Consider the following 23,865-nt stretch of genomic DNA (forward strand, 5'->3'; position numbering starts at 1 on the left):
TCAATATCAAGGCGATACTCTTTCTGCTGGCAAATTAGAATCGAATTGTGCCCATGTACTTGAGTTTCTATATGCAGCAAATTGGCTCTGTGTTGATAAACGAAGGCTTGGATGTATGCTTGATTTCTTGCGCCAAGAGAAGTCTAGAATGTCGCATGAAGAATCGTATGATAGAAATCCCATTTGAGAAGCTTCTATCATCTGAAGGTATTGATGACAAGCAGATTTGTGATTCGCTTATTTCTTGGAATGTTTTGAGTCGGATTGGACAGTGCAGGAATCCACTTGTACAAGCGCAAGCCAATTCATAAGTCTTGACGATTTGGCTGATGCAACACATGGGCTTTGTCTAGACATATTTGGTGGTGACCTTTGACCCATTCACGCTCTAAGTTCATTGTAACTTGATTCAACGCACTTGGACAGAAATGGCATGGAGCACCAAGATGAACAATATTTCTATCGCAATCCACCCAAATTTGCAAGAACAAAACTTTGGAGATGAAGAGTTTCTGCTACATTGCCTTGTAACTGAATCTCAATCTAGTGTATGTGCCTCATCCCGTCTCCATCATGTGATTGCCTATCTCTCTCTTCCTGTTCATGGTTTCTTCAATTCAGAAGTTCCTTTATTCCCTTCCACCCTTCCCCCCTTTCCCTCCTTCTCCCCTTGGGGCTAGGAGAAACAAAAGGGTGAGGTGTATAGAAGAAGAGATATAAGAAGTAGCTATGCATGTGTGCTGAGGTAGCCAAGCTTGCATGCACTAGAAAGAGTATAGATTTCAAAAGGATGGAATAGAAGGAAGACTGAGTGAAGAGGGGTTCAAGTGAAAGAGGGGTAAAGTAGAAGGGAGAGTTGATGGTATAAATGTATATGAGGGGTTCAAGAGGGACCTTGTAAGAGATTTTCTGGGTATGTGTGGGCAAAGTATGTGCGGAGAGATTGCCATGAACAGGTGGAGGTCCAGGTTTGGGGCAGACTCCACTTGTCCTAGGTGCTCGTTTGCTTAGGAGTCAATTCATCATTGCTTATGGGACTGTAGGCATGCGAGAGTCATATGGATAGGGGCTGCCAGGATCCTCATTACTTTTGTTCCTCCTCATTTCTTCATGACTTGGGGATCAATGGCTTGGCTCTCTTTGTTAGGACCTCATATCTTCTATGAGTGGGAGGATGCTTCCTGGGCCATCTCCATTTGACGACACCTAGTCCAGCATTGCTCTTTGGAGGATGTGCCTATCTCCCGCTACAGATGAGTACATGCTGATGTAGAATCTACTTGGGAGATACTGGCTAGTATTACTACTTGCTAGATTTAGAGGGCTAGATTCATAGAGGCCTTCGATGGATCTTAGGTCCACCCTTGCCACACCTTGGTCAGTTTTGGGACTGATAGCATTCACTTTTTTTATTTTGCATGAAAATTTTGATGCTTTATATTTCTTTTGCAAGAAAAGTACTTCATTAAGTATGAATAAAAACCATAGAGCAAGCTCAAGTGCGGAAGTACATCATGTCAAGCATGAGAAAAAACAGCTTAGAATGAGCAAACAAAAATCCTAGGTAGCGGCTGAAAATACCACCTCATCCCTGAAGGAGAGTCAGAGAAGAAAGGACAATCCTTCCAGACTCTTAGAAAAGCAACCCTCCTAGCAGTAGCAGTCCTGGAGGTTCCCTGTATGTTAGCCCAAATGGCCATCGTATAGTATCTGCCTAGATACTATACATAGTCTGAGAAGGGTGAACCTGGGAGTCCTCCAAAGCCTCTATACATCTGGCTCTCCAAATATGCCATGCTGTAATACTAGCTAGAATCTCCCAAGATGTGTCTACAGAAGCATGGGGAGCTCTGAATGGAGTAAGCACAACATTCCGGAGGGAGCATGACTCCACAAGGTGTCGTCGAACAAAAAAAGATGTGTTCGTGTCATGTCCCTTGAAGAAGCCTGTGGACCAGTGAGTGACAACCAAGCAACTGATCCCCAGGCCATGAAAAAGGGTGCTCTATGAAAAATGCAAAGTATCCTAGCAACACCCTTTCAAATCGCCCTCGCCTGAGTGCACTCCCAAAGGCAGTGCTGCACTAACTCAATTGTTGAGTGGCATTGAGGATAGCCCCGAACCTGGATCTCCATAGGTTCACTACAATCCCTCCATGAATAGTAAGCCAGATGAATAACATGATTTTCCTATTCCTGAGGGATTTCCAAAGTCTCCTCCAAAAGTTTTTCTGCATCTCTACAGAAATCTGAAAAGTATCCCAATGAGGAGCTCTAGAGGGCCTCCAACCTCTACAACTCAGTTGAAATCTCCTGGCATTTCTGACAGTGTAATGAAAGAAGGGGATGCTCTTCTCTCGGTGCCCTACATCTATCCACTCCCATTCCCTTGGATCCCACTGCAAGGATTTAATAGGGGAACCTCCATACAACCAAAGTCTCCAAGATCCAAGAGCCAGGAGAACAGGGTCTGGATCAAGATACCACTGTGAGTCTCTACCCATCTCCATGTATCCTGCAATCCTGACAGGCTGAAAAGAAGCCTCGAAGAGAATGTCCTCTGAAGATTTGTGGAGTTTGCCTCTTGCATGAACTTGAAAGACAAGGGTATCCTCATGTGCATCCCGCAAGGCTATAACCTACAAAGGGATACCTGTCCTCGTAAAAGCCCCCAACCAGGTGGACTTCGAAATAGGCAAATGGTCTATATCCATCCACTCCACTGGTATGGCTGCATCTGTTGCACCCTAGCTGCACTTCCTCTGAGGTGACTAATTGAACAAACTCTCTGATCCTCTAGAAGCATCCTGAAAGCTTTCCAAGCACCCACCATGGATGCAGGGCCCAACTCCCATCTAGACCAGTGCATGTAGTGTGACATACCCAGTGACCTGCCATGCTCATCTAGTATGCAATCATTCCACATGATGGGCTGCCTGTCAATTTCCTCATGAGAGGAGGGTGGAACTCTCTGAAGAGTACTTCTGAAGCTGTCCCAAGCTTTTAGAATGGCAGCCATGAGAGGGGAGGTAGGAGATCTGAGATGGGCTGACGTAAAGATCCATCTAGGGCTGTCCATCCAATCTCCTCCCTGAGGTGGTGTGCATGTCTGTATATTGCGTAAGAAAAAATCCTTCTATGGCTCCTGACTAGGCATCAAACCTCTGACCACCATCTTGAAGAGCAAGGCTCTACACTGCAAGTCTGGATCAATAATATTGAGACCCCCTTCCTCAGTAGGTAGAATAAGAGTCTCCCAAGCCACCCTAGCTATCACATCTGAAGTGTCGTCTAATTTACTCCACAAAAAATTCCTGATAGGTCTCTTGAGCTGAGTGATACTGCTTGTAGATTGCCACCAACAAGAGCAAACAAACCAGGATATAGCCAACAGTACCTGGTTTACAACCACCACTCTAGATGCAAGGTCAAGTCTGGCCGAACTCCAAAATAGGAGTTTCCTCCTGATGCTCTCTAACACGGGGAGCGAATTGTTGTGCTGGAGAAATGACCACCCCAACCTGGCATCCAAGATACCTGATGGAGACACCCCTCTGAATCCAAGATGTTTTATATTATAGGTTCGCTATCCCAAAAAATGAGATGTGCCAAGTTACATCAATGGAAAGTCTCACTATATGACAAGTATACATCATGTTATATATAATGACACTCTGATGGCTAGTTGTGGGCGAGCATGCAGGGATCCTCTCAGCAGGCCTCTGTCAGGAGGGTTATATTCCTTACAGAATGGAGGGTCTCTCCCTTTCTCTCATCAGAGACTATAGTAGGGTTGAAGTGGCATTTTCAGCCTCAACCTTGGTTTCTTTACAGCTCTTTCTGAGTTTTTATTTACTCCTCTAGAGTATTTATTTTCCTCATGTGCAGCATGATGTATTTCCGCTTCGAGCTTGTTCATGCGGGTTTCTTTCATACTTAATAGAAGTCTTATTCATGTGAAAAAAGAGTATGAGATTGAGAGATTGAAAGCAAGAATTAAAGAAGGGAGGATATAATTAAAAACTAAATGAGAAGCGAAAGTAGAGGTGTCTGAATCCATTAAACCTAAAACAAATTAGAAGAAGAAAAATATAGAGGTTGGGATGAAAGCAAGAGGAACAAGTATGGGAAGTGGAGTGACAGTAGGTTAATGTCTTTGACTTCATCTTGGATGTAAAAGGTTGAGATGAGAAATGAAAATGGTAAGATTAAGGGAAGGTAGAATGTAAAACACTTTTTTTTTTTTGCCGAAAAAACAGTGCTAATTATATTACTTCGAGAACAAGATACAAAAGGTCAGCTTGTAGCTGACAGGCTGCATTCACAAATCAGACACAGCCCTAAAAGGTAACAGAATAAATCATACTCTCACGGAGGGATAAGACGAGTGTGAATGAACAGCCATCGGGGTGGTGAGTAGTGCCACCGAAGGCCCTGCGAAGTCTGCTCGAAGAAGAGGCCCTGTGTGTCCCAAGCCCAGAGGAAGCGGCTCCGCTTCTCCTGACCGGCTCGAGAATCTCCCTGAATTTGGTCCCACTGGCCTTTGAGGGTATGAATAATCTCGCTCCAAATCTCCGTCATGATCTGGGCAGTCGATAAGGAGGTGCCACCGAGGATCTGCGCACAGCGCGAGGTCCAGATGTGCCACCCTGCAATGCTGCTAATAATCTCCCAAACTAGCTGTCTCTCCCGAACTCCTGTATCAGCCTCTGCTAGGTGCTGCGGGATACCCTCGAGCGGCCCCCACGTCCCCTGTGTGATAAGGAAAGTGGGGTCCTGCTGGCATGCCTCGAATAAGTGATGAAGACTAGGTGCGGTGCTGCACCAACAGAACGCGCCCCAAGTGATCAATCCTAGCTCTGGTGCTGCGCGAGTAAGAATCCCGAAAGTCCACCTCCACACTTCCTGGGCGCGAGTGCAGCTCCACAGGCAGTGTTTTGGTGACTCCTCATCCTCATGGCAAATCTGGCAGCATCCGTCCTGGCCTATCTGCCGCAACCAGCTCCCCACTGGAAGACCTTTGTGGGCAAGAAGCCACAGGAAGTATGAGATCTTCCACGGCCGCCAGCTCTCCCACAAGGCCTTCCAGAATGCCTGCAAAAAGAACCTGGAAATACCCTGTGCATACCAGCTGGGCCGCTGGGTGGGGGGGCGGCTCTGCATCCTCCCAAGAACTCGCCTGCCCAGAGTCGTGCTGTAGGTGAAGAAGGAAGTCGGCCCCTGTCCTGTCACAATCTCTGGCCACCACCACTCTCCTGGGTTCCAATCAAGCTCTGACAAGGCCCGCCCCTCCCAGAGCCAGAGACGCCAAAGCTGCATCTGGTCCTGCTCGATGCTAGGATCGGTACGCCAGACCTTCCCCAAAAGGCCTACGACCCGAACCCTCTGCCATGGGAGTAGAGGGTCGATGAGCGCATCCTCTCTCTTGAGTCGTCCATCCCCAAAAACCGCGAAGAAGGAGATAGAGGAGTCATCCATACGTCCTGCGATCACCAGTGGGATGCCACGGGGGGTGAACTGTCCCAGCCAGCGGGCGTCACCAGGCATGAGGACCTGAGGCTCAGGTGGAACCAACCAATCAGCTGGGATCACGCCGTCGATCTCCGTGCATCTCGCCTGGGCTCCACGTGCACCTCCAGCTACGTCTGCAAGATCAGCCGTCTCCAGATGTCTGTACGTATCCCTCCAAACTCGAAGGGACCGGGCTGACCCCCTCATCCAGCCATCCCACCTGATATGTGATCTCTCCCCCAACTGAAGGCCCTCGGCATCTCTGACCTGACCGTTCCAGATAAGCGGCTGGCGATCGATCTCCTCCTGACAGCTAGGAGGGGACTGATTGAGACTGAGGCGGAGCCGCCTCCAAACCCTGCCCTGGCTGTCCGGTGACTACCATGCTCTGGGTGATGCTGCCGGCATCTGTCACGATCTCGATCACTGTCGGGAGAGTCACAGGATCCGCCACAGCCACACGGACTCGGGGGGCTCCTGCCGTAGTCACCGCATCGGCGAAAGTATCGTGCATAACCCAGCCAAAGTGGGAGCCCAGGTCCCTAACAATCGGCCGTAGCTCAGCAGCAAGACCTGGAAAAACTAGCGTCACTGGATGACGAGGTATACGGAACCGCCCGAGCATCAAAATTCGCTACGCTAAATCCGCGGTACCACGGGACTATCATGACAATCTTTCCATCCACAGTCGTGGGGGAGCCAGCAATCAGGTTGCTTGCCGCTTTCGCATTGGAGAGTTTGAGCCAGAAGATGCCCCTTCCCATAAGGGCCACCTCCTCAATATGGCCGTCCTCTAGCATGAGGGTGGACTGGAGCCAGTCCCTGATGGCTGATCTGGAGGGAGAATGTCCAATGACTCTGCCATAAACAGAGGTGAGGGCAAAGTCATTGGCAACCTCCTGAACCCGAGATGATTGTTGCTCTGTCAGGATGACGCGGTAGGCATCTGGAGAGGGAGGGTCCGTCTGGGCCTCCGGTTCCGGGCAAGGGGCCGCCATACCGCCAAGACAAATTGCAAGGCTTCCGATGAGGAAAAGGCTGCCACCCAAAAAAGGGAGGGGGGGTAGATGCGGGAGGGTGGAGCCTGGGTGTGGCGGGAAGGATGGAGGGCGGGGGGCGGAGGAAGCGGGATGGGGGGCAGGAAGCGGAGATGGCGCGGAATGGAGGAGTGGGGGCGGGGATCGGGGGCGGTGGAGAGGAGGCGGGAACGGAAGCGGGGGTGGGGGAGAGGCAGAGTGGGGCGAGAGGCGGACGGGGGGCGGGGGGAAGGGTGAAAATAAGAAGGGGGGAAAAAAAAAAAAGGAGCGAAGGGGCGGGGGGGGCGGAGAGCGGGAAGGGGAGACGGGGGTGAAATGGAGGGGGGAGGGGCGGTGAGGCGAAGGGGGGCGAGGGCGGGGGGCGAGGGGTGGGTGGGTGGAGCGGGAGGCGGGGGGGTGTGAGTGGAGCAGAAGCGGGGAGGGGTGGAGCGGAGGGGCAAGGGGGAGAGATGGAGCGGGGGGGGGTGTGCGTGGCGAGGGGGACGGAGCGAGGCGGGGAGGGTGAGGCGGGGTGAGGGGGTGTGAGTGGAGCAGAAGCAGGGAGGGGTGGAGCGGAGGGGCAAGGGGGAGAGACGGAGCGGGGGGGGGTGGTGAGCGTGGCGAGGGTGAGTGGAGGTGCGAGGGGGGGTGAGGCGGAGGTGAGCGGGGATGGCGAGGGAGGGGGAGGTAGAGGTACGGAGGGGGCGGGGGAAGCTTGCAGGAGCTGAGAGGAGGACACTTTGATCTTCAATGTCCAATCTTATTCATAGACAAGTTAGAACAAGTGATAGAATGTAAAACACTTAAGGAGAAATGTGGAAGGTTTAGGTTTGAATAATGAGAGAGTAAAGGAACAAGCAGAGCTGTTGAAACAAGAAATGAAGCTTGATAAAAACTTGTCATGCAAGCCTGTGCAAAATGATGTCGGTGCCTCCAAAGGCCCTTGTGCTAGATATGGAGGGATGGAAAATATTGTTTAATGGTGAAAAGTGGAAAAATGGGGACTGAAGGGAAGAAAAAAGGAAGCCGGCCTACAAGGAGAAGACGAAGCGGGGTGTGGATGTGTCAGAAGAGATGAACATGCAAGTGGGGGTGGTTAAGCAGCCCTGGGAGGAAGGGGGGGCAGGGGTTTAGGTTGCACACAAAGATAAGGATAGGGCTAGCGAACAGTGGAGAGGCTAGAGGTGAGAGTCTGCATTCTAATAGAGCTGAGGCGTGGCATGCAATATAGTGAGAAAGGGGAGGCAATGAATGGGCTGGAAGAGCAGCATGGAGGAAAGGGATCAAGCTGAGAGGATGTTTAATTGAGCCTTCATGATCAACTACAACACTCTCAAAGAGTCCATTCTATGCTAGTATCTTAACTCCAGCCCCCTCTCCCTAGCTGCCCCACCTCACCCTATTTGCTCCGCCCCCCCAACCCCCTCCCCACCCTCCCCTTCTTCCTCCCTACCTATCCCTCCTCCCCCTCTAGCTGCCTCATCCCCTCCCTACCTATCCCGTCTCCCCCTCTAGCTACCTCACCACCCCGCCCCCCCTCCACTCCGCCCCTAGATAGCTCTCCCTCCCTCTCTCCTCTCCTCCTCCTCTCTCACAGCCACCCCCTTAGCCTCTCAGCCCCTCCCCTTACCCTCACTCTCAGCCTCCCTACTTGCCATTCTCTCAACCTTCCCTTCTCTTACACTACCCCTTTCGAGCCTCTTTTTTCTCAAGCCCTCTTGCAGCAAGGAGTGTCGGATAGAGTTTCACCATGTGTGAGTTGGCCTCCTCACCTCTATTGAACAAATGGATACGCATTCAGTCAAACCTTGTCCGCTTCCACCGGTCATGAAAACAATTATTTTCTCAAAAGACGAGTTCCTATAGCTCAAAAAGGATGTGGATATAGAAAGTTCTACCTTGCTCTCTGCTTGCATCCAGGGGTCCCACCCTTGTAGATCGCAATCTAGGGACTGGACGCTTGTGGCCTTACTGGAAGACCTCGCTCCTCACCTATCAGCAGATGTACACTTACTTGGTCAATGCTTCTTCTAGGTGGTTTTCGGTAAGTTCTGGTTTTTTGATTCCCCTGATTCCACAGCTTCGGTGCTCGAGGACAATCCCTTGGTGCTACCCTTCAGAACAAATTTTCTATCACCTTTCACTTGGGTTTCGATATTGTTGAGGAGGACAGTTGGCTCACATCTCTCTTTATCAGACTACCTAGCCTTCCTTAGGTGTACCATCAGCACCTTGCCACTATTGGAGCCTCCTTTGGAGTGGTCACGGAGATCGCCCCCCCTTTCAAGCCTGTCTTTTTCTTCAGTGGAGGTGGTTAAGGCCGATGGGTCCCTAGAGTTTTGTATTTGACTCCAACATCAGAGATAACCACATCATGCTTGATGGATCTTTTTTCTTCTAGAGGATAGAGATTGCGGGTAGATAGGATCAGTGGAGGATATGCAAGACCCATAGGCACTTTGTTAGAGATTGCCCAAGGAGCAAAAAAAGACCTTCTGGTGCAGCTTCTCTTTGTACCACTCCCTTGGTACCCGTTGCTCATCTTGCATCGCATGCTACCAGACAGTCAGCTCCGTCAGTATGCCCAGGACCCTCCTCGCATCCTCCACTTGCCATCCCCCATTGGGTTGTGACATACAAGGCCTTGGTGGTGTGCAACAACGCCGCCATCCAGTTGATTCATAATCAGCTTCATCTAGTTGTTACTGGGGGCACTATTGACATTCTCTTTATTTAGGAACACGAATTGGATGCCAAGGATTGTGCCAAGTCAAGTAAGATGCTTTCAAGCTATACCTTCTGGTCACCTATAGTAGATGGTGAAAGATCATAGTAGTAGGGAGATAAGCAAGCTAACACTAGGAATGGAAAGGAAAGATAACAAGCATAATGGAAATGAAATGGAAAGAAAATGAAAGCAATGGACAAGTACTCACATGATACCAAAGATCTTGATGTTGACTGATATATTAGACAATAGACAAGTACAACACTATAGATCTTGATACATAGGGCAGAGATGATGCCAGGTATGTTGTATGGCAGTATATTCCTATGTTGGTGAAACTAGATATGCGGGTCTCACTAGATGCACCTTTCACCAACATAGAGTTCAAGACAACACTTCTTGCCCTCCATAAGGGCAAGTGCCTAGGTTCGGTTGGGCGTACCTCATCCTTTTTTATTACTTTTTGGGATATGATTGGGGATCACATTACCTCAGTCCTGTAGGGGTTGGAACTCTGGTGGGATGCTGGAATCACTTACAGATGGTCTCATTCATCTTATTCCAAAAGAGGGCAGTAGGAACTTAGTGTCACAGAGGCTTTGGATGCATCCCAGGTCCACCCTTCTTATACCTTGGCCACTATATGGACAAACACTATACATACATTGATGGCCATCCGGGTGACCATGCAGGGGTCCTCACATGCAGCCTCTACTAGGAGAGCTATATTTTTTAGACTCCCCTTTCTTCTCTAAGACTACTCCAGGGTTGAGATGGAATTTTCAGCCTCAACCTTGGTTTTTTTCTATCTCCTTCCGAGGAGGGCACCGCATGATGTATTCCTCCTTGAGCTTTTGCTCTTGCGGGTTTTGTTCATACTTAATAGAAGTCTTTTTTAATGAAAAAAAATACTTAAAAAGGACAAGAACAACACCCAACCCATATAAAATCACACTATAATTATATCAATCACTTGGGACAGACATATAATATCTATTTGGAAAACATCTTAAGCAAAATTGATGAGTTTATTGATGCCCATTAAAACATAACTGAGTGTGACTTTTTAAAGATGATCTTATCTTACTACATCAGACAATCCTTTTATAATAAAGTGAGTTTCAGGCCAGAGGAGGTTAGCAAAAAATTGAAAACATATCCCAACCAAATCCATATATGCTCAACTAAATAGTAACATTTTGTTTAGGTCCAACATAACAAGTGTGGAAGAAAACCAAATGTCAATTTAGAGAATTGGGGTGGACTTGCTTATATGTTTGACCTAAATCGTTTTCTGGTTTGGATGCAGAAAATGAAAAGGGATCAAGCACGCAGAAAACTAGAAATAGGTTGATAAATTATGGCATTGTACCATCTCTCTCTCTCTCTCTCTCACACACACACACACACACACAGAGTTTTTTTTTTGTGAGAAGAAATATTTTATTGCTATGAAATAATTACATTCATAGTTACTTCCAAAGTGGAGTAACTACTACTCAACTGAAAATCTCAGTATAAGCTAGATATACACCATGATCAATTAAAATTCTCAAACGCTGCCCAAGGAGCTCAAGAAATCACGAGTATGAGGGCAATGCCAAAGACGATGAGACACAGGCTCCCGCGGAGCCAAACATCTACAGTAAACAGCTAGATCAATATTTCTGCATGCCAAAAGTTGCCTAGATGGAAGAACCCCTAGCAGAACTCACCACAAAAAAACCTTTTGTCGAAAGGGAATTTTTGGATTCCAAATCTGTCTCAATCTCTACTGCCACCACTTTGCAAAACGTTCATTTGCCAACACTAATTGGCCTTTTGCAAAACCCATGGCGGAGGCAGAAGTACTTTATATAAAGAAGAGATAGTAATATGTGACTGAAGGAACATGGTGGAAAGAGGGAGAGAGAGAGGGTAGGCTAGGGAGAGAGGAAATGATACTCAAAAGGAGACATAATGAAATGGAAATAAAATGACTCCAGTAATGAACAAAAATGAGAGTACTCACATGTAGACCAAAGAGCTTGTAGCTTGATACTTGATTGTATTGACACTAGACAAGTACAGCTCTTATATAAGAGCACACACACACATATGAATACCTATGCATATGGGATAACTCCCAATATGACATATGGCATCCATAGGACACACTAGACTAGAACTCACACTAGAACGCACTAGAACGCACATTTTTGACTCACTTTGGCTTCATATTCCAACACCCCCCCATGAAGGCAAGGTGAGAGACTACTATAATGGAACCAAGAATAGAACATGACAATGATGGTCTAAGGTGAGGGACTATTGGAATAGAACCATGAACAGAACATGACAATGACGGTCATCAAACTATGCACCCTATGTAACTCAGAGGCTAAAGTCTGAGCGTGTTCAGAGGTTGATCCAAGCACTCTTGTGGCTTGAGACTCAACATGCTCAGAGGCTCACGTTATAGCATGGCTACATGACCAGCTCATAGGTCTAGGAATACATCAACATCCTGGAACTCGGCCAGGCCTAATAACAAGACCTATCAAAGTCAATACATGGCTCCCACAATACATCCCCCTCTAAACCTATCAAAGCCAATACAGGGCTCCCACAGTACATCCCCTCCTGGCTCCAAAGCTAATGAGAGACATGGAGCCACACACAAAAAAAAAAAGGGAAAATACATTCTTTTGGGAGGACTGTCCAAGGTAGAGAACCTTTGACTCAACACACATGATTTATTTGCATCATTTTGGGGAACAACCTAGGGCAGAGTACCCTTGACTCAAACAAGAAAGTAGTAAAGATATTGTGACAACAAAAAATGATATTTTGTTTTGGTCTAAGCTAGTAGACACCATGAAAAGGAAGTGGAATTTCTCTTCCCTGTCGAGCAGTACCTTCTTTTGTTGCTATGCGGAGCATCCTCTCAGACACCCCTCCCAGTACAGCCTTGTCCTCGTAGCTTTTCACTCCTGGTTTATCCAGATCTTTTGCGAGTGCGGTCACAGATTTTGCTCGATACCCAGGCAGGCGTGAGGGTTGGGAGATCCTAGCAGATGAGATTAAGCGAGATTTTCAGTCACCCTTGCGTACAGGCACCTCGTCGCAGATTCTTCCTCTCCCTCTCACCTATTCCAGGTGTAGAGTTAGGACGGCTCAGCCTTTTTCAGCTCTTCTGACTCCTAGACCTGACCCCAGGATGGTTGACAGAGATCTGCCTGTTGAGTTTTGGTCCTTTTTGCTCGAGGGGTTTCCACAGACTCCCTCACTAGATTGGAACTTCTCCTGGTATTTTGTCGACGGTCAGAGGAGGTAGAGGAGTACTTGGGATCTGTTACTCTATCCAGAGAGGGGCACAGTCTTCGTTTCTCCGCAGGCAGCTTTCGTTCTCGGGGGAGCGAAAGCTAGTCAGCTGAGCTACTTGACAACGAGATTGATAGACACCTTTTGAGCATGACTCAGTTTTCATCGGTTCACCGTATTGTCGGTCGCAGATTCATTCTTGCCCTAGGACTCTTCGACCTGGCTTCGGTGGCAGGGCCTCTCTATTTCTGTTCTTTGAGGTTCAAGGAGACTTTGATTTGCCCAGGAGTGCTGGTTGGTTTGAATTTCAGCTCCTCAATTCGCGCCAGAGTATTATTCCCTTGGATGGAGCCATTTTACATGAGTTGGGGCAGATTTGGAGCTTGATCAGAGACTGACTTTGGATTGCGCCGTCAGAGAGAGTCATTTGTGCCACTGCCACTGGCATCCCCTCACTTCCATCCGATGTCTAGGCTGTCCATCATTTCTTGGAATGTGAGAGGACTGAACGGCCGTAGATTTATTTTAGATGCAGATGGTCGTAGATCGAGAGTTCCTAGATTGTAGTTGCTAAGGGACTCCCTTCGTTTTATTTCCTCAGGGTCCCCTTCAGACATTGTGCTTATCCAGGAGCATAAGCTCTCCTAGGACAGGATTGACAGATGCAGATCCTTACTCAGAGGACAGAGCCAGACATATTGGAGCCTAGCGGATGGTACGAGGGGAGGAGTTTGCATTTCAGTTTCAGCCAGGGGGGCCCCAAAGATCACCCAAGAGGGTACACTAGTGGAGAGTAGGGCATGCTATGTTATTCTTCAGATTGAGAGCACAGCAGTTGGTGTTCTCAATGTGTACGCTCCCACGGATCCAGCCCGCAGACGTGCATTTTGGAGATAGCTCAGAGAGTCCCTTCCTCAGGCAGACACCTAGATTGTTGGAGGAGATTTCAACATGGTTCAATTCTCCGAAGACAAGTCGGGCCAGACAGAGGGTGGACTTTTTGATAGGGAGAGAGTGGAGTGGGATAGTTTTGTTTTGCATGCTGGACTTCATGATGCAGCTCGATTGGACGACTTTCGTCACTTGGCTAATAGTCTTCAGTTCTCTTGGTCTGGGGTTTTCCATGGCTCTCTCTCTTTGGCTAGGCTTGATAGGTTTTATATTGGCCATTGGGGCCAGGCCAGAGGAGGACAAATTGGGATCCGCTCGGGTTATGTTTTATCTAACCATGCTCTAGTCCTATTACAGATTCTCCCTACCTCTCGATTGGAGAGCACAGGCTTTGTGAGAGTTTCGGACTTTGTTTTTCAGGACACAGAGTTCGTGGAATGGTTGAGAGAGGCTTGGTTGACAAAGGACACTCCTGAAAATCAGGGCTGGTTGATGTGGGTAGAGGGGGCTTTGGCTATAGAGTTAGCATGGCCTGCCAGTTGAGGGCAAAAGAGGAGAAGGAAAAGCTCAGAATCAGATATTGGAACGCAAGATGGGAGGTATCCAGACTTCAGAGATTGATTCAGAGCTTTCCTCATTCTCTTTTCATCAGAGGGCAGCTTTCAAAGGCTCAGGAGAAACTAAAGGAGATTCACGGCAGGAGGGCCCAGTTCAGGTTTTACTCCCAGCAAACCTTCTAGATCTAGAAGGGGGATAGATGCTCTAGAGAGTTCTTCAGGGCAGTGGGTTAGAGATACTCTTCGGATAGTCTTCGTAGACTTGTGGATGAGGCCGGGTCTCTTCAGACGGATCCTCATCATCTTGTTGAGATCCTCACTTCTGATTTCTATTCCACTCTTTACACCGCCGATCCAGTCATCGAGGAGATGATCAGAGCCAAAGAGGAGATTTGGAGTCATGTCCCCCAGATGGTCTCAGACAGGATGAGTCATGTTTTGGATAGCCTGCTATCACTCCTGGAGATCACAAATGCGTTACATGAGCTGCCCACAGACAGATGCCCGGGGGAGGATGGTCTGTCGCCCCTTCTTTTTAGAGCTCTCTGGGATACGATTGGGCCTCATCTAGTTACTGCTTTTTAAGAGGCTCTCGATATAGGATCTTTGGGTGAGGCATTATGCACAGGTATGATTTGTCTCATCTCGAAAGGGGGAGACAAGACAGTCCTATGTAATTGGAGACCCATTACACTTTTAGGGACAACCTACAAGATCCTAGCGAAGACCTTGGCCCTTCGTTTAAAGCCTATACTGCCAGATATCATCAGAGCTACTTAGACAGGATTTGTCCAAGATAGGAGTATCTTGGATAATATCTTCACTTTTTGGGAGGCCACTCACTGGGCGAAGGAGAGTCAGCAGGAGATTGTAGTTCTCCTTCTCGATTTTGAGAAGGCCTATGACAGGGTGGACTGGGGTTTCTTGGGGGGCACTATGAGGAGGCTAGGCTTCAGTGATAGATGGATTTTATGGGTCTCCTCACTTTACTCTCACTCTTCTAGCAGGATGGTGGTCTGTGGAGGCAGAGGACCAGCTTTTCAGCTATCCAGATCGGTACGACAGGGATGCCCGCTTGCACCTTACCTTTTCCTTTTCATAGCAGAGGCTATGGGATACTTTATGCAGGCTACCAGTCATGGCACTTTGGGCCTTCATCTGCCTATCCGGCAAGAGTAGAAGCTTCTGGACACTGAGTTTGTTGATGATACGGCAATGACAGTGAGAGGAGATGCATGTAGTCTTGCTACTGTTGCGGATGCAATTGACAAGTTCTGTCTAGCCTCAGGGGGACTTGTCAATTGGAACAAATCAAAAGGCATCTGGACTGGAGCTCAACAGGATACCCCAGCATGGGGAGGAGACAGAGGCTTTGTATGGATACCCAAAGGCACCTCCACGAGATATCTAGGCTTCCAAGTTGGCATTGAGGTGTCCCTGACACAACAGTTTGCCCTAGTTCTTGAGAGTATCCAGAGAAAAATAGCCTATTGGAGTACGACTAGACTCTCTTTGGCCGGAAGAGCGCTGGTACTCAACCAGGTTTTACTAGCGACTATGTGGTATGTTGCGTCATGTTGGTGCTTTCATGCTGACTCGATTTGTCAGGTGAGGAGATTGCTTCAGAACTTTCTGTGGAGTGGTGGTGATGGTTCTGAGGACACTAGGGCTAGAGTTTCATGGGATACTATCACTTTACCTTTCTTGCAGGGAGGACTTGGGATTCTTGATCCGGAGATGCAGAGCAGAGCCCTTTTAGTCAAACTTCTTGTTAGAGGTTTGACTCCAGGAGATCAGTCTTGGAAGCAGTTCCTACTACATACCCCCAGAGCAGCAGGTCAGTGGGCAAGTAGAGTCAGTTGGATCTTCCTGACGGACCAGCATTCTCAGCCTTCCTCACCACTTGTGAAAAGACTTGTTCAGCTATGGGATCATTTTCGACAGCACCTCATCAGAGCAGTTCCCTCCTCCAGAGAGGAAATTGCCCGACAGCCACTTTACCATAACCTCCTAGTTTGGTACCAGGGATCTTCCCTTGGTACAGAACTTAGGACTCCCTTGGCCAGATGGCGTGCTCAGGGGGTTGTGACAGTCAGAGATTGGTTCAAGGAAGGTGTGGAGATGTCAGAGAGGTGATTAGAGATAGACATGGGCCACTTGGACAAATTGCTGCCACCACATTACTAATCATGAGAGCTATTCCTTAGGAGTGGAGAGATGTACTTACAGATCCAGCCTATGTTGATCCCATTTCTACTTGGTCAGGTTGTTTTAGTGAGGCTGGGCTATGTATTGGAGTTTGCTTAGGACCGGCACTGTTTATTTATTTTGAGATGGACTCCTCTCACAGATTGTATCCCACTCAGCCCCTGGATTGTCAGGAGCTTCTTTGGCAGAGAGTCAGGGTCATTGGTTGCTTGGGTAAGAAATGGGTCACAGATCTTTCCAGGTTGACCATTGCAGAGGATATTAGATGGAGACTTTGGATTTTTCAGGGTCGACGTCTTGTGGAGCTTGAATGGGACCCAGGTGAGTGGGCATGGCCTGCTCCGGTGGCAGGCGTTCGTCCTCTTTCTTTCTTCCAGTACTCGACGAGGGCAGGTTACAGGCTTCAACAGAGAGACTCTCATCACATTCCATCTGCCTCCAAGCATTGGCACGCACAGGGACTTACTGCAGAGCTCTTGCTGAGCTACTGGACTCACTTTTGGGGCATCAGTAGAGCCAGGAAAGTCTCCTACTTTCTTTGGCTCACTATACATAGGGGCATACCTGTGGGTACTTGGCTCCAGCAAATGAGTAGACCCTCCTTGTGTATGCGTTGTCAGCTTGCAGAGGAATCTAGCAAGCATTGTTTATGGAGTTGCACCAGCTCTAGAGTGATATGGACATGTATCTTCACGTTGTTCTCATATGTTACATCTGAGTCCTTTCTGATGACGTGGGGTGCTGCTCTTTGGGGGGAGAGGATTTGGAGCCTTTAGTCTCTTTGAGTCAGAGCCAGGAGACCTCGGTTTCTTCATGCAGCGTCGCCAGAGACGGGGTCCCACGGAGGCCAGCACCATGGAGCCGTAGGATTTACTTTTGGTACTGGTACCAGCACAGGATTCCATGCCTACTTCAGCTGCAGGGTCAGCCTGGGAGGTGATTTCCAGCATTACCCTATGGCGGATATGGTGTTCGCAATGTTCTTTTGTCCTTGGGGACCATTTATGCACGGAGGCTGACACTCTCGCTTGCATTTGGGCAGAGATTATCTTCACTCTTAGGAGTCAGTGGGAGCGGTGTATAGGCACCTCTTTGGCAGCTCACGGGAGACTTATATCCTTCATGAGGACATGGGACTGCTCTTTATTTTTTCACTTGACCCCTTTGGGGATGTCATGGCATTTTAGACACCTCCATGGCTTTTTCGCCACATTGTTGAGGCTAGGGATAGAGTACTTTCTCTCCCACCTATTGTATGATTTGTTTTGAATGGAATATATCACTCTTTATTTTAAAAAAAATCTTCGTCTCTTTGAGCTCTATCCATTTATGTATTTACTTTCATGTTCTGATTTACTAAGAAAATGTTACAATGTGCAGAACAGGGTAGACTTGGATTTGGGACAGTTTTGGAGTCTATTACTAAAATGGTCCTAACTTCTCATCTCTTGTTCCATTTTTCATGAACTATATGTCAACATTCTTGTCTTTTCAAACCAAATGATGTGTCGATGAAGGCCATAGGAGCAGCTGCCAAGGGAGATCACATCATGACTCTCAATATGACGATTGGAGAGTCACTGTAGAAGAGGCTAAAAAAAATGAGCGAAAGTGCTCAAGGGGGCTCAAATCACTGCTGGAGGTCAGGGAAGTCCAAATTTGAGAAAAAAATGCCAGAGAATAGCCTAAATTGCTCGGAATCGCCTTTTGACAAGTTGTACGGACTCCTAGCACTGTTGCGCATCTGTCTGCAAAGGTCTGTACGGACGTACGGAAAAAAATAAAAACTTTTTTTTTCCTTCAAAAAGGTGCAGGACAAGGTTGTTTATGTTTGGGAAGTGCCAAAATTTCAAAAAACGTAGAAATCGGACCTCAAAAGTTCAAAAAACAGCCGCTAGACTGCTCCAAAACAAGTTTATGACAACCAACTGACGAGGAATGTCTGCCAATGCTAAGGGAGAACCATGAACTGATGTGGGAGTGAGCTGAACTCACGAACGAGGACCACGGAGTACTTGATGGCAAGGAACCATGGCGAGGATAAGAGAAGGGAGGCTCTACCTTAGAGGAGAGGGGAGATTCCATTTGTGGGCTTCTCTCATCCTCTAGATTGAGCAAGAAGAAGGGGAAGGTAGAAAGGGAGGCTCTGATACCACATGAAGGAACATGGTGGAAAGAGGGAGAAAGAGAGGGTAGGCTAGGGAGAGAGGAAGTGATACTCAAAAGGAGACATAATGAAATGGAAATGAAATGACTAGAGCAATGAACAAAAATGAGAGTACTCACATATGAACACCTATGCATATGAGATAGCTCCCAATATGACATGTGGCATCCATAGGACACACTAGACTAGAACTCACACTAGAACACATATTTTTGACTCACTTTGGCTTCATATTCCAACAATGACAGCCTCAAAGGACGTCAAGATGACCTTGGTGAAGAAAGATTCCAATCCTAAAGACGGTCCTCAAGTTCTAATGGCGAAACAAGTCGAAAAGATTGTAGCATACCAGTAATAGTTTGCCACATGAAATGGTAATGCAAAGTAATAGTTTGCCACATGAAATGGTAATGCATTCCAAGACCAAGTTTTGCAGCAGCCAAGAAAGGATAGTTCCATCGTCGTGAATGACATCCGCAACTGAATGGATTCCTTTCAAGTTGAGGAAATATGACCGTCGAGGCTCTTGCAATGCCAATGGAAGGGCAAAAGCCTTTGATCAATGTATGCTCTCAGCTCTGAGATAATTTTCTTGCAATGAATCCCGACCATTCCATTTCAAATGCAAGAGGACATGCTTCCAATCCAGTAACATATTTGAGACCAGAGGACAACCTTTGATCTTGCCATCAACGCAACCCAAAAGAAAATCCCATACTTTTTTCAGAGTTTGGAGAGGATCTCCTTTCTTCTGCGAGTCTCCTTCAGGGTTGAGGTGGCACTTTTAGCCTCCATCATTTCCTCCAGGATCATAAATGACAATTCCTCCTGTACTTTTATTTAAACTTTTTTTGTAAGATCCATCAAAGTATAAAACAAATGCATCCTCTAGTACTTTTTCTTCATTCATGTCAATGTTCTTCTCCACATCTTCAACCAAAATAGGTCCTTCCTTATAGGTGAGGATATCAGCTAAGGAAGCTCTGGTAGAGTTCTCAACCAAGAAGGTAAAAGAGTACTCCTGTAACTCTACTATCCATTTAATCATGCTTCTGAAGATGTTTGTACTACTCAACATATGAGGCAGTAGTGAACATGAGGTGAGAACCACAAAAGGCCTGGACAATAGATAAGATTGAAACCTCCTACAGGCATACAAGAGGCTAGCCAGGACCAATTCAGCCACTGAATACTTCCTTTCTACTTCACTCTTCACCCTACTGGCATAATAGAGTGGCCTCTCCCTGTTGCAAAAGAATAGCACCAATAGCATCTGGTCCCACAGATGGATTCACATAAAAAGTCGTGGAATAATCTGGTGGCTTTACACTTGAAATATGAGTCAAGGATTCCTTAACTGCCTCAAACACCTCTTCACTCTCTGTCCTCCATTTCAGAGGCTCAAATTTTACCACCTGCTGAAGAAAATACAAAATCTGAGATAACATATGAATAAATCTCGACAGATACTTCACCTTCTGGAGAATGGTATGCAATTGCTTGGTATTCTCAGGAGAGGACAGCATAACTAAAGCTTTTACTTTACTTGGATCCAGCTCAATCTCATTCTCAGACACAATATGCCCCAATATTTTAATGCTGGTCCGAGCTAACTGAGTCTTCTTAGGATTTAATTGACCACCATTATTATCAATCTCATAGAATACCTGATCCAGCTTTCCACAGTGCTCCCTTCTTCCACTGTACACACAGATGTCATCAATAAACACTTTACAAAATTAATCCAGGAAGGGTGATAAAATCAGATCTGAATTCTTCTGATAGTGCGAGGGGCCGTTGGTAACTCCAAAAAGCATTTTCCTGTAACAAAAACAGCCCTAGGGGGTAATGAAGGTAGTCTTGATTTGATCTTCCTGGGCTATGGCTATCTGGAAGTACCCTGAATATCTGTCACACAAGCTGTACATTTCATGACCCACCACTTTATCAAGAATATCATCCAGAAAAGGCAGAGGATAGTGGTTTCTCTTTGTCACTGCCTTCAAAGGTTTGTAATCAACATAGACTCTCCATTTGTCTACACCTTTTGGCACTATGACCACAGGACTTATCCAATTAGATTGAACTACATGATAAATTATTCATGCCTTGAGAAGCTTATCTACCTTTTCCTTCAGCACATCTGTCTTAATCTCCTTATTTTCTGAAAAACAGGTTTGGCACCTTCCGTCAGCTCAATCCTCAGAGGCTTCCCTTTAAATCCGCTGATCTCCTCATAAGAAGTGATAAACAAATTGGGGTATTTCTGCAACATCTTCAAATATTCTTCTTTCTCCTCAACATTGAGATCAGGATTCAATGATTGCTCAATCAACACTTGGGTTGATTCTTGAGAACATTTGGGCTGCATTAGATCCTTGATAACCTCAAACCTATCCACCTCTTCCTCACCGAACCCTGCTACTCCCACAAAATCCACCTGTGAATCCTCACCTACCAGATCCACCAATGCTATTGTTCCTTCATCACTCTTTGAAGTCACCGAACTCTCATCCTCACTGCTGGTTTCACTTCTCTCTTCCTCTTCACTTGCTGAATCTGAAACTTCAGCCCTGCTTACCATATCGAAATTCCATTTCTTCCCATTCGTACAGAAAAGATTCCTTTCTGCCAATTCTGAATTGCACCTAGCTTCCTCAACCACGGCCTTCCAAGAATCAAAGGATAGGCTCCCAACCCCGTAGGCATCACATGACAATCCACTCGACATGAAACATTGAATGCCTCAACCTCCAGACTAGGTACTATCCCTAAAGTCTTCACCTTGGAGTGGTTTGCCATTCTGATGCGATAACTAGAGGAGCGGGATATCTTCAATCCTAATCTTTCCACACAAGCCTGGGTAATCACACAAATATGTGCACCTCCATCTATATAGGCCTCTCCAAAACCCTTTCCTTGATGCCAGGCTTCTACAACAAGTAAAAGATCCGGCAACTCTGAGACAGACATCAGCTTAATTGTACCTTTATGAGAGTTCTTCTTTGCTGGATTTACAGCCCGCCTCCATTCTTTTTTAAGCCTTGGGCATAGACCAATCATTTGAGCAAATGTAATGTCCGGTTTCCTTGCTGAAAGATCTTCCACCAAATCATAATCTCCCTGCTCCTTCCCCATGGGATAATGTGCAGTTCTGTACTTCCTTCTGGGCTTCTTGCTCTTCTTCCTTTGGTAGGTCATCATCTCCTCAGACTGCTTCCCCTTCTTTGCAGTCGGACCAACCTCCTCTTCTCTATCTCTCTTCCCTAATGGCATGACATCTTTAACTTCCTTCAACTCCAACAAGCCAAATGTAACAGCCTTACCTTTCCCTTTCTCTTCTGCAGTGGCTTTACTTCTACACTATGATCATTCACCCTATTATTCAACCCTGTTTGCAATGGATAAACATCACCTCTAGCACGAGGAGGCTTATCACAGTGTGTGCTGTAATGTCCCCACTCTCCACAATTAAAGCACTGGACACAAGGTGCAAATGACCCTTGACCTCATCCTGCCTACCACGGGCCTGAAATGTTTGAAGAAGGCATGCTGCCTCGGCCATAACCACCAGACGATCTACCTCTTCCCCTACCATTCATCAAGTTCAAACTCAAACTCTTCATAAGCTCCGACATTTCATGAATTTCTTCTTTTATATTCTCCTCCTTCTTGACTTCAGGCTTCTGTATTTCTGGCTTCACATGAGAGATAATTTCAAGCGCATGCTGAACCATTGGCATCTCCTGCATCATTTGTGACAATCTTATCTGCTTCCTCTCCTTCTCTTTTGCTACCCTAAGAGCATCCTCATAAGTGACCAGCTCTTTACATTTAATCTTTATCCTAATCTCCGGCTTCAGACCAGCAACAAACCTATCCTTTTTTATGACTCTAGGAGGAACTTTAGGTAATAAGGCCACCTGCCATTTATTCCACAACACAGTGAACTTACCAACATACTCATCCACTAACTGAGTCAGCTGTTGCTGCAATAAACATAGCTCTCTCCAAATGCCATCAGGATCTCTAACACACATAAACCTGTCCAGGAAAGCTTTCCTCACCTCTGGATAAGTCGGGTTGCTGTGAGCACCCTGATCATCACGCATCCTTGCAGAGAAAGTCTGCAGCCAAGTTCTCGCTTCTCCCAACAGACAAAAGGATAGAATCTGAAGAAGCACTTCTGGAGCATTCCTGTCTTTAATAAGAGATGTGAACTCCAAGCACTCTAAAAATCTCTCTGGGTCTTCATTGGGCAATCTATGAAATCGAGGAAATTCATGAGCCATCTCTCCTCTTAACTAGCTTATCTCAAACACACTTCCAACCAAAAATACCACCCAACCTATTACGCTCAAGTCGAGGTAACATGACCTCAGAAGGGTCAGTCGGCATTTTCCTTTAAAGGATCAATGTTTGTATTATATTTGTTTGGGCTTCATGTAAAAGATAAAAAAGGAATAAAGGTCAAGGTCCTTGGTGAGGGTGACATGGCACTAGACTAGGTGGATCTAAGGCTCAGGGACCTTAATGCATTAAATGTGCCTAGGGGCAGATGAATTCAAAGATATCCCAAGAGAGGGGTAAATGATGCATTAAGGAAGGACCCTAAATTGAGGACATGTGGCATACTAGATCCATCTAGGGAGTTTGGGGCTCGTTGGAATTAAGCAAGTAGAAAGCTTTCAAAAAACGAATCCTTTGGATTTTAGCAGAAAAGCTTGCAACTAACGAGGTTGGCTGGGAGGATAAACTAAGTGCCTGTGCCCGTGATTCAACAAAAAGCTGAAAGAAATCAGATAGGCCAAGTATCATTTGGTATCAGAGCGCAGAATATATTGGCATGTGATGACGGACAGTACGCAGCCCAAACTCTACGTAGATGGTAATTTGGCGGTTCGTAAGTCTGGGTAGCACGGATGAATGGTGCACGACGAGGGCTATTGGGTGGTCATGGAATTAGTTGCCGCAAGTGATGGCACAACTGTGGGTTCACGGATGTCATCGCAGTGTTGATGACGAAATAGGAGATGGACGATGGTACGGTTCACGTAAGCTGGTGACGAAATAGGAGATGGATGACAATACAACCAAACCGCAGGTTCATACCTTGGTATCTCAGAAATCAGACATGAAGAAAATTTTGGACACCTGCTGGTTTACAGCTAGCTTAGGGCCAGGGAAGTTTGGCTCTTGATACTTGCGTTACATGGAGGTCCTTCAACGTGATAATCAATGCTGGGTGAAAGACCTACGGACGTGGTAAACAATCATGTTTTTTTTAGTTTGCAATAGATCGTTGACATTGGGGCTGCATGGAGAAATTCGATCAACAAAGGACCCGTTGATTAAGGTCATTGGACCTTAAGGCCTTTGGCCAAAATCAGTTATGCAGGACGGATTATAAATTCAAATTGGATCTCCGACGAGGGGGTAGCTGAGCCACAGCAAGAACAACATGATCTCTCTATGTTGCGTGAA

The 23,865-nt window shown here is 46.8% G+C and overlaps 1 protein-coding gene across 1 annotated transcript in view; it reads left to right on the forward strand.

Moving 5' to 3' along the window:
• LOC147892904 (uncharacterized) overlaps positions 1-23,865 on the forward strand; it is a 344,347-nt gene that overhangs the window by 290,342 nt on the left and 30,140 nt on the right. Inside the window, exon 8 of the mRNA XM_087386813.1 lies at positions 10,565-10,604. Coding sequence (XP_087242939.1) covers positions 10,565-10,604 — 40 coding nt within the window. The remainder of the gene's footprint in view (positions 1-10,564; positions 10,605-23,865) is intronic.

The sequence above is a fragment of the Dipteris shenzhenensis genome, chromosome 16 (genome assembly GCF_047967505.1).
Source record: "Dipteris shenzhenensis isolate YYH24624 ecotype China chromosome 16, Dip_SZ_1.0, whole genome shotgun sequence".
NCBI lineage: Eukaryota > Viridiplantae > Streptophyta > Polypodiopsida > Gleicheniales > Dipteridaceae > Dipteris > Dipteris shenzhenensis.